General features: G+C 39.2%; 1 protein-coding gene across 1 annotated transcript in view; it reads left to right on the forward strand.

The window, feature by feature from the left end:
• The window catches only part of MEOX2 (mesenchyme homeobox 2), a 70,869-nt gene extending 58,961 nt beyond the window's left edge, over nt 1-11,908 (forward strand). Inside the window, exon 4 of the mRNA XM_074943353.1 lies at nt 10,669-11,908. Coding sequence (XP_074799454.1) covers nt 10,669-10,893 — 225 coding nt within the window. The 3' untranslated portion in view covers nt 10,894-11,908. The remainder of the gene's footprint in view (nt 1-10,668) is intronic.
• Nucleotides 11,909-12,260: the final 352 nt, after the last annotated feature.

Genomic DNA, 12,260 nt, shown 5'->3' on the forward strand with positions numbered 1-12,260 from the left:
ACCTCACAAGATCTTTTTTTGCACAGAGCCAATCAAAGGAGCAACGTTGCAGTTCTTCAAGCTAGCTAAGGTTACCGGAATAAACAGTTCAAATACGTAATGCTTCTATTTGCCAATGTAAATGGAAAATCCCACCTAGTCCGATTAAATTCCACTGAGGAGGGCTTTTTTTTTGCTAGTTAACCTTAAGTCCCAATATCTGCCCAAAATCCATCAATCACTTACAAAATACCCAGAATCAGTGTTTCTTGGTAGGTGATGAGGAAAACAGTTTGTTAAAATAAAGAAGGGCTTTATGCTCTCTTGTCTGAGTTCTACCTAATGAAAGTCTTTAGTCTGTCAATTTATGAAGTGGTGCCAGTAGTTCCATGAGTAGATAAATAGGAATGTCAAAAGAGGTGCCTTTTTAATGTTTAATTCTACAGGAAAGGTAGGCGAACAATGCATTATCATATAAATGGGGGCAGTATATGTACAGTATCTAGCACGTTGGGGCTGTCGTCCTGATTCGTGCTTTTTTATTGTGTGCTACTGCAATACAAATAATAACCAGTAATAGAAAATCCCCATTACAGAGGTGTCCTCCAAACAAAGGTCACCTCACTTTGTAGTAACAAATGGCTATTTATACTTGGTTAAAATCCTTTTCAGCATCTCAAGACTGAGTGTGGGATCCTGCAGTCCTTACTCAAACCAAACAACCTTTCTAAACAAAGTCAGTGGTTGATTTGCTGGAGTACGGACCACCTTAACATAGTTAATCAATATCAGTCTGATATACCGTATTGTCGAATCTTGTCTGAAAGTCAAATGCTCATGCCAAACTTCCACTTATTCAGCAATGTCCACATATGCTATAAAATTTGAGTCTGTGTGGTGAGCAGCAGCCCACGGCAGCGAGTCTCTGCGCCCAGGTCAGCAGACTTGGGCTTGCGGGGCTTGTGCTATGGCACTACAGATAGCTGTATAGACATTACGACTTGGGCTGGAGCCTGGGCTCTGAAGCCTAGGGATGGGGTTGGCCTGCATTCCTCTGGATTGTTTGTTTTATTTAAAATAATACCCTTAAAATAAAATAAAATCTAGTGATACTTTTATGTTTGTCTGTAAAATAATTACAGAAGAGCATTGCTACAGTAATTCCATAATTTCTTTCTTCTGTAGAAAGAAAGGCTCCTGGAAACCTAAAATATATCTAATGGGTAATTTAATACATAATTTTGACTCGAGTAATTATTTACTTTTTAAACAAAAGTTTATGGTAAAACTTCAAATGATGAATTTACTTTTGCTATATAAATTGGGAGTGGAGTTACTGGTTATAATTCATTCACAATGGGAGACCTTATTTTCAAAAATTCCAGTGCTTCAGTGGAGCTCAAGGTTCCAACTGCTAGCCATGGACAGACCCTTACATCTGCGCGGAGACCAATTACCTTCAGTGGGGTTCTGGGCAGGCAGAGTGGTCTGCCTGTGCCAATCAGCTTATGATGCGGTTTGGCCCAAAATTCAAGGATGGTTCAGCCAATGCTTCTGTTAAAGCTAGCTTGTGCAAAGGTGTTGGGGAAGAGGTAGGCCTGTGGGTGTCCTCCCACATAATCCCGTGTCTCTCAGTAGACTTGGCCAGGACCAAAAGGAAGCACAAACTGTACTTTTTTTTTGAGGTTGGCATAGAAGCTACTTTCCCTAGAAGTTCCAGCTGGAGAGGTCATTGCTCTGTACTGCACCTTTGGAAAGTGATGACTTAACATCACAGTTGAGTTCTAAGAAAAGTGACACGTTTTGTCAGTCTAAAAATCAAACAGAACAAAAACTGAAACAACACATTTCTGAAACTTTTAGTTTTAAGTATCTTTGGAGATTCACTTATGGATCCTTGTGGCTATATATGGAGGAAAAGGGCTATTTGTTATGCTAGGTACTTATAAAATGTAGCATCCATTTAGATGGTCATTTGTATTCTTTGGGCCTGGTCCAGTTGAAAATAGCTGCAGCTTTCTGAGCCACGCCAGCTGTAAAAGACTGGATGTTGACTCTGCAGCCAATTTATTATCAAAGATACAAGATTGGCCTGCTTTGAAAGTCAAGAAAATTCCTCCAGTTTTGAAGGAATGAGCTGTGGAGACGGTTAAACTGAACGGAAATTAGGGTTCTTCCTTCGTGGCCTGTGCGAAGGCTTCCCAAGCTGTGGAGCCTAAGAGGTCTGCAGAGTTGTCAGGTTCCTTGGCACTTCCCTCCTTTAGTACTAAACTGTCATCATAGAGCAAAGTGAGCATATTCCTCCAAGAATCCTGAGTCCTGATTCCCCATTGCCTTGTATTTATGAGTCATTTTCATCTGTGCTAACTGGCTGTAAAATGCTAGCAAACTGGAACTCTCCACTTACACCCGTAGAAGCACTTTATTGTACACTTACTACGCACAGGTGTAAATGTCTGCGCAAGATGAATCAGTGCTGTATTGTCTAAAATGCCTCTGTCCCATCAACAGATTTTTCAGATTATGCATAAGCAATTTTTACTTAGTCTGAACAGTAGTAACTTCAGAAAACCAAACTCGCAATTTCAACTAATGTAAGAAATCCTGATATAGTGCAGTGACTGTACTGTACATAGAGAAGTACACTATACGAACTGGATCGTGACAGGCCCTTGTGAAAATGCATGGTGGCAGGGAGAGCACAAAGCTGCCTTGTGGCAACACCCGCAGCTAACACCCCCAAGATTACAAACAACAAAAAAGGAACTCAATGTGAAACCCACACCGCAACGTCTGCCTGTGAATGCAAACAATAGCGCATGAACTACCCCATTCTGTTCAGCGTGGGGTAACGCTGAGGTCGAACTAGGACATTTTAAAAAGTCAAGATTAACTATTTCACTGTTGATCATTTTAGCTATGAAAAGCTATGAAATTAAATGTTGAAGATCGTAGTTGGATGAAGTGGCATTTATCAGGGTGGAGCGTAGCAGGGTTGATGTTTGCTGTCAAGGATTGCTGGCATTGGCAATGAAGTAGTTAAATCACTGCCGTCCTCTGAAATGTTAAGTCCCCTCCACCCCGCCCAAATGTAGGAGAGAAGGAGCAGAATGCATCAGCTTTCCGGTACCCAAAGCTGCCTTTGAGTAACAAAAACCAAAGCCATTTCCCACGCTTTCCTGGGTGCCAAAAGTCCCACCTGTCCATTATCCATCTGCCAAAACCTCCAGCTTTTTCTCAACAGTTGCTGCTATGCACTTATGAATATTCAGTACAAAAATCTAAAGTGTAAAATAAACTGAATTTACCATCAAAATAAATAAATAGAAGGGATACAGAGAGAGCTAATGACAGGAGAAAAACTATACTATCTAAATCTGGAGTTCTTGCTACATAAGTTAGGTATAATGCTTCACAAAGAATTTGGGGCTCTGAGAGATGTGCATTTGTATTGTATGTGTACAAGAAATGATGGGGCAGTGTGGCATAATGGTTTTATTGGTATGAGTTTGGGATGGGTGCATTACTCATGAGTCTTAAAGTCATTCACAAGTTATGCAGGTCATCTCAAACCAATGCCCGTAAAACCGTTAGCTCACTTATCATGTAGTTTGTATACGTCACATATTTTGCAGAAACCTGTTTTTAAAATGTTTAACTTTTTTATAGTGTGACTACTTTCCATGTCCCTGCACCAGTAAAGCCTTAGCTACCATGAGTCTAACTGTGCAAGACTTTGATGGAAAGGAAAAATCCTAACTAACATATTTTAGACAGATTCAGAATAGCTTTTCTATAAATAAAAATGTCACAACTTTAAAATCCAATATTTTGGCACCTAGCAGGGTTGGGCATCCCAGTGAGAAGCTAGTTTTTTTGTTTGTTTGTTTGTTTTAAAAGAAAAAGTGGCTATTTGCTGGAGACATATGAATGGGCTGAGTGCAGGTAAGAAAGTCATACAGTTTAATCACAGGCAGAGTCACATACTATTTTTCAGAAACTAAGATAAAATATTATTTTTCTGCAAAGTTAATTTTTGAAGGAAAAGGCCATCAGTTAGACTTTTCTGTGTCAACACAGAAGGCTCAAGTCCCAGTTCAGCCATCCATCCTGATTAAGCAAAGCATTTAAGCATGTGCTTAAGACCTATTGATGTCAATAGAATTTAGGCCCTTGCTTAAAGTTAAGCATACACTGAAATGCTTTGCTGAATAGGGGTGGTCTTAAGCATATGTTCAAATGCTTTGCTGAACTGGGGCCTAAAAGCCATACCAATTTCACATCACATGATCCTGTTGAGGTTGTATGGGTGGAAGACAGCAGAGAATTTGGCCCTTTGGTAGTAGGTAAAACTCTGGCCTTTCACAAGTATTTGCTATTAACAATAGTGCCTACACCACTGAAACAATAAATCAATTTCCAGCCCCTCATATTGCATCCTGCCCCCTGGTTACTGTGGAGTATTCCTTCAAATAAATCAGCCATAGCAAAACATTTCTCTTTGGTGTCTGCTCCCAAGGAGATGCTCAACACACGGTCATATGGTCCTCAACCTATTTAAGCAACAGCTTAATCATCAGTCTGGGAGACGTAAATGCTAAACAACTTGTCGACTAATGGAAAGACTTTCATGCCAATGAGCAGATGTGCCTAATAGACCACCCCATAATTGCTGATTTAGAAATAGTTGCTAATGCTGTAATGGCTGCTGTAACATAGCCCTTCATTTCCCTTCCCTTCATTCCGTATATATATACACTACACATTAAATTGAGCTATATACAGTGTGTGTGTTGTGTGTGTGTGTGTGTATATATGTTGTTTGCAGTTATATAGAGAAAGATAGAGAGGGGAAAAGAACACATAAAATATCTTGTCTTATATTTTTAAGCACATGTTCCTGGGTGGTAGTAATTATCCTCAACTCCCTCTAAAGTCACCGGGAGTTGAGGGCACCTCACAGGAATACTCAGAAACCTATAGGATCAAGCTTCACAATAGTAGGTATTAATAATTATATTTGGACACATTGCACTTAATAGGCTATTTCAAACATACAGACTGAATGCTGTAGCTTTAAATTGCTGTAGTTCTATCCAGTTCCCCCTATCCCCCCCCCCAAGGTTTACTTCAGCTTGCTCTGACTGCCTGCATCCCCCACCTTCCTTTTCAGTATACCCAGTATGACATTTCAAGCAAGACACTTAACACTTTCAAAGGTGCTGTATGTTTGAAAAGCATTGGCTTCCGTGAATTACAATGAATTGACACTCAAAATTCTTACACTTCCTGCCTAGTACTAAAATGTAGCTGGATCATGTATCAGTACCTATTTCCCTCCCATTATTTACTGTTCACAAAATCCAAAGGAAGTTCAGATTTCAGATATCTGAATCTGATCTCTAGAGGAAATAGCATGTGAAAAGCCCTTCTCATATTATTATTAGCACATGAGCATTAAAGGCCTGATCTATAACCTGTTGAAGTCAATGGAAAGACTTTCATCGCCTTCACTGAGCTTTGGATCAGGTCCTAAAGGCCTTTCAGTACTATACGTATTTTCTGTGTCTGAATGTCTTCAGTTATAAAGTGTTCTCTCATTTAGCAAAGCAAGTAAGATTAATGGCACTTCGTGTAGTAAGTAGATTGAGAAAATTAAAATCAAAATGAATTGCAATTATTTTTAGTTCTGTATCTCAATACACTTCGTTTTTAGCATATATTTTTTACTATTTTTTACCAAACAAGAAAAATATTTCTACATTTGAAGTTATCTGGGTTAATCATTTAAGAAGGTAAATCTGCCTCAGAGACGCAGATTATTTATTATCATCATTAATGAACCATTAACACAGTTATTGCATTCTAAATAGTTACAAATCTGTTGTTTTTTTTAAGCTGACTGCCTTAAATAGTAGAGATTTGGCACCAGATGTTAAACTCAGCCTGTAAAATGGAGCAAGTAATACATACTCACCTCACAGGAGCACTGGGGATTAAATTCACCCCTGTAAAGAGGGCCAGCACTACTTAAACTGCATTTTGAGGGATTACATTGGATATAAATGGTGAATAGACTTTTTGCTGTCCCACTTGCTAGTGTTCACTAGTTATTGGGCCTAGTGCTCTCCCATGGAAGTCAACAGTCCAGATCAGAATTGGGCCTGATCTCATGTAGTTGAGAAGCTTGAAGAAGAGGTGTAATTACATTGCCTCAATTGTACTTCAACTTCCACTTTCTTCCAGCTGCTTGGTGTTAAATTGCAGCTTCTTAGCCTCTTTTTACACACTGCTGGAACAGATATAAAGTAGGTCTAAGGGAAACTAACTGAATGTAAGGAGTAGGGGCAATTTACACGACTTTATACATCAACTCTGAATTTTGCCCTAAGGCAGATGAAGAGGGAAGTCTCAATTGGTTTAATTTGCACTTTTTTCCAGTCCTGTGTATGTGTATGTTACACCAATGAAGACTCCCTCAGGCATATTTATTTCCTTAGTCTTACAGCCACTTACCAATTTACACCTCAACTTAAACACAACCTCCGAATTTGGTCCTATTATGTTTGAAGGTATTTGTCTTTCCATTGTTTGCCCTTCACTTTCATAATAAAATTCTAACACAGTCATAGAAATTAGAGAAAATAAAGAACCATTAGGATTACCCAGTCTGTTTCCTGACAATGCAGGATAGCTCCCTGTAGTACATTTACTAAAGGTTTGTCCAGTCAAGTTTTCGTTCCCCACAAGACAGGGCTTTCCACCACTTAGCTTAGATGTCACAGCTATTCAGCCTTTCTTAATTTCATCATCTTATTCCTAGTTATACTTTCTCATACTGTCCTAAATAATTTATCTCATATCTTGGTGTGAATAGGCTTCAAATGTTTGTAGAATGTTATATGTATGTGCTCCCCTCTCTGCCTACTCCAAGTCATTGTTTAGCCAAGCAGTATCTATTCGGCTCTTTTTTAATCTGTTTTCATAAATCAGTCTCTCCACCCTCCTTATCACTGATTGGTGAATGTCTGTAAACAGCTTCAAATTTCTATGTTCTTCTGGAAACAAAGTGCCCCAATATGAATGCATTATCCCAAGTGCAGGAACACCAAAGCCTGACAGAACAGGGCTATAATTTCTCTACGTAGGCAACCATGTCACTATCGATGCTTTTTTTTTCTTAACTGCAACATCCTATGACAACCTCATCTCTAATTTGCTGTCTACTATCACTCCTAGGTCTCTTTCAGCATTACTTCTTCCCATGTTTCTATGTTGTGAAGTGTTTTTCCCCAGATGTATTAGCTGGAGTTTTTCCAAGTTCAGTTTCATTTATTTATAGCCTGCACGTATCTGCAACCTCTAAATCTGTTTGCATTTTTCTGTTGTTAGTGGTTTTCCCAACACCTCCCACTCATCTTTGATTCTTGTTAATGTGGCGGTTTCTTGCTCTGCCAAAACATTATTGAGGATATTAAAGAAGACAAGATCTAACACTTTGTGATACCCTATTAGACACCTGCTCCCAGCTTGATATATGGCTGTTTATTAGTACCTTAGTTTATTTTATACTGCTTCTGCCCATTCTAAGTTTACATGACTGTATTAATATCCAAATCTATTTGAATTAATTTTCACAGACTGATTTTATTATACAAAATCTCTCTTGTATGTTTTCTTCTAAACTGACAATCCTAAGTGTTCTTTCCTCTTAATATATGCCCTGGGATGTTAGCAATGGAAGTTAGACTTGTGGAGTCACAATTGCCAGGATCACTCTCATTTATTTTCTGAAGATAGGTTTAGTTCTTCACTTGCTTTTCTTCAGTCTTCTGGTTCTTTCCAAGTTTTCAATCACTCTTCATTTAAAAAGAATTGTCGGTGGCTCTAGAAGTTTGTTAATTTTGTGAGTGCATATGATCTGGTATGGATCAAGTCATTCTAAGTATTCCTTTACCTGCTCTTTATCACTAGCTGTGTTTACAATATCTTCATTGGTGCTAAGGGCCAAATCCTGGTTCCATGCTTACTACTAAAACTACTTCAGGCAGAGGAACATCATGGGTGGTGGAAAGTTAGTGGCAATGTGCTCCACACGCTCCTGACGATTGAAAAGGAACAATCTGCTCACGCACATTTTCCCCCTCCACTCACTTAATGACTGCTCCTGATCTCTGCATGCTTGCAAGAGTAGCTGGGGGGGTCTAGTCGAACCATCAGCTTCACTGATTATTTTGCCCCTAGAGCTTTGGGCCTCCCAAATAGTACTAGGATTTTGAAAAGGGCAATGCAATGGTCTACTTGCAACAATTTTTTACACACATACAACCTGAACTGTGCAGGATAGTAAATGATTTTGCCCAAAGCGGATAGATAAGATATTATGCAAAGAGTGGTTTCTGCAAAACAAGGTGAATTCTGTGATACACTTTTGACACTATAGGATATTTATTGATCTCTCAGAGCTGCAAAAATATCCTGAGAGCATCTTTTTTATATCTCAGTAGGAAGATTCCCATGGACTTAAGTGAGCTTTGGATCAGCTCCATAGCTCCAAACACTGCAGGTTTATTACAGTGTTTGGCACCAGTGCTGTAGTGTCTTTCACAAGGGGAACTGCACTGTAAAAAAAAATGACATCTGTAACTTCCCATAAAGAGCTGTAAGTACAGTACAAATATTGTGTTTTTATGAAGACACTGCTTTCATACTTAGGCCATATATCAGAGACTTCCATAATAATTCCCAACATCATAGCAGCCAGTCATAAATACCTTCCCTTTACACTCATTTGACTTTACTAGCCAGATTCTTTTGCCTTTGATGAGTAGTCTAAAGGAAAGGATGGGCATGGATTTGGAGCTGTTAACCAGCCTAGAATCATTTTGCTGTATTCCCAACTGATTGGCTTTAAGAGCTCAGATTAGTTTTAACACAACACCGTGAGTACAGTAAATAAATAGAAAAAAATGTGACTTTAAACATCAATTCTGTTGCTGTACAATTCTAATGTATCATTCAAAATAATGTTAAAGGCTAAAGCCTGTAAGATTTCCTGGACATACAACATAAATTCCTCAAAACATCCATTTGTGGCTCTGTTACTGATGTTGTACAATGTGTCCTGCTGTGACAACTCCTTGGCATTACTTTCAAAGCTCTAAAATATATTCCATTCCACTTATCACTGCAGAGGAGACATCAGCATTCCAAGCTCTCACTTCCTTTCCAAGTGAGAAGTTACCTCATGCTGTAGAATTTTCTGTAGAACTTTCATGTTAAAAGAGACCCAAAGATACGTTTGGGACACTCCATTACAGCAGTAACTCTAAGGGTTTTAAAATAACTATTTTTTTTCTCTTCTTCCATTTTCATAAAATAAATTTACTTTCAATGTCAATGGCATATGCTGATTTAGAATCAACGGAGGATCTGATCTGATATATGGATAAGAGTTCTCATGTCTCTCTCAGTCTGTGGGCAATTGCAAAAGTAGATTGCCTGCAGTTTGCAGTGCTTAGTAGCACACCAGATTTGCAGGAGACAAGTATTTTCTTGTACCAAAAAGGAAGCCAACAGCAGGGATTATAGTAATACGTATGTGAGCCAAAAAGGGAAGTCATTATCAATATTTACTATTAAAAAATTTCTAACATGGCCTTGCATATATCGGGGAAAGGCTTGAGAGGGGGCATTGAAATTGGAAGTGACCGGTAAAAAAAAAAAAATGTACAGTTGTTTCTTATTCTTCCATATTCTTCTTTTTGAATGAAAATTTCTTGTTTCATTGTCCCTTTTCCCAAGTACTTGGCAGATTCTGAAAAAATACTTAGAAAAAGACGTAAAAAAAATAGGAAGGAAAAGCGTGGTTCCATGTTAAGGCACAAAACTGTAAATAACATAGAAGAGAGAGGTTATTTTCTGAGCTCTCTATTAATTTGTGTATGTCGTTTCCCTGGCCTCAGTTTCCTCATGTGTAAAATGGGGATGATATTTATCTCACAAGAGTGTTAATGTATACATGTCTGTAGGGAGCTTTGAGATCCTCCACTGGAAGGCACTGTAGTAGTGCTAAGCATTTCATGTAACCATATTAACTTATGACTGTTCCAGGGGTTCTCAAACTTCATTGCACCGCAACCCCCTTCTGACAACAAAAATTACTACATGACCCCAGAGGGGGGTCCGAAGCCTGAGTCTGCCTGATTCTCACTGCCTGGGGTGGAGGAGCCAGAGCCAAAGCCTGAGCCCCACTGCCCTGAGTGGGGAAGGGGTCAAAGCTGAAGCCCAAGGGCTTCAGCCCCAGCCAGGGGGCCTGTAACCTGAGCCCTGCAACCCAGGGCTGAATCCCTCAGGCTTCGGCTCCCAGCGGCGGGGCTCGGGCTTCAGTCCGAGCCACAGCAAGTCTAAACCAGCCCTAGCGACCCAATTAAAATGGGGTCACAACCCACAGTTTGAGAATTCGCTGTCCAATTCCTTCCCCTATTGTTCCTTACCCTCACGTTTTACTTCATGTCTAAAATTAGACTCTCAGCTCATTGGAGAAGGCAAGTTGCTTTTGTATTTGTTCTGTAAAGAAACTAGCATCCTGTTGGGTGCTACACAAATAACACATGATGCTATTATTTATTAGTATTACAGATAACATCATTAGCTCTCAGTGACCATGTCTTTGTTCTTATTTTTAAGGTAAAAGTTTGGTTCCAGAACAGACGAATGAAATGGAAGCGGGTAAAAGGGGGCCAGCAAGGGGCAGCAGCCCGGGAAAAGGAACTGGTGAATGTGAAAAAGGGCACACTGCTTCCCTCAGAGCTTTCTGGAATTGGTGCAGCCGGCCTCCAGCACACGGGGGACTCACTAGCGAACGATGACAGCCATGATAGTGATCACAGCTCTGAGCACGCACACTTATGATACACAAAGAGAGGATCCCAGCTCCGTTCTCAGGAAAGAAATGCTATGATGGCACGCCTTCTCCGGGCATCGTTTACTTATGCAAGTGACTCTGGCAGTGATTTTTTTTTAAAAAATGGTTATGAAAAATTCAAGCTTATTGTGTCTGCTTTTCTTGATTTTTTTAGATGGTTTACAGTAAGTGCCATGTCTTAGAGGTGCCTCAAGAGTGGGAAGCGGAAGATGAACTTGCTTTGAACATTCCAGATTTGTTTGTCATGTTTATGGACAGCGGGCAGGTATTTTTGCTTTAGCTTGCACTGAAAATTACATTGCTTTCAACAGAGGTTATATTCAGAAAACCACAGTGCCACAAAATCATTGTCTAGTGGATAAGAAACTTATTTTAACTCTGTAAATATTTATCTTACAGCATTTTCCTGTCTTCACTAATTTTAGTAATGCATTAATATTAGCTGATGGCAATAATCACTCATGATGATAAACGGCTTCTTGTCTCTTTATTTTTGTTTTGTTGTCCCAAAAACAGACAATACATGTAGACACTTGTGTTCAAGTAAAGAACAAGACTGTAGTGTCTGATAGGGCACGTCCTTGTACCACAGACAAAACAAACCTTATGTTGCATTTACTCTCAACTGCTGCTAATAGGGTATTATTAAACTTACCTTGCTCCTCAATTCTTCTTATCTTATAACTGCCAGAATGATTTTTAGGATCATAAGGATAGTCCAGTGACCTGCCAGAAATAACATCATGTTCCACTCGTGTTAGAAATTTATTTCCACCACCCCCACCCCTAAAAATGTACACGTTACTTCTACATCCTTGTTGAGTATATTGGGAAGCACTCAGCAGAAGTATTGTTTCTTCATCTTCTGATTTTAAAACCAGCAGATAAGTTGAGTTGGCTGCTTATGTTGGTAGGAATCAAAATTATGATGATAACTCTGATACTATGTCCCAAGTGTAAATTCAAGACACGTTACAGACTTGTGTGTACATACAGGCGAACACCAAAAATCAAATCTAACAAAACATTGATTGTACTTTGTAAAGAAAAAATGTTTAATAAATGATCCTTTTTAAATAATTCTGGTCTGCCTATAGTGATTTAATGGGAAACTTGAAAGTGTTCCTTTAAAAGTGCTAAGCAGCTCTAGCTTCTAAACCGTGTTTTGCTTTGGGCAACATAAATCTATGTTTTCAAACTTAAACTTGATCTTGGATAAACCTTCTACCTTGATCCATTTGGGAAACTCCTTCCTTTAGCAGGAAAAAGCAACCCTCAGCTAATGATGGTTTCAGCCAAGAACAACAAGGGCACATTAAACCATTTTCCAAGACCTGAGGCAAACATTAAAGGG

This window comes from Natator depressus, chromosome 2 (genome assembly GCF_965152275.1).
Source record: "Natator depressus isolate rNatDep1 chromosome 2, rNatDep2.hap1, whole genome shotgun sequence".
NCBI classification, from domain to species: Eukaryota; Metazoa; Chordata; order Testudines; family Cheloniidae; genus Natator; species Natator depressus.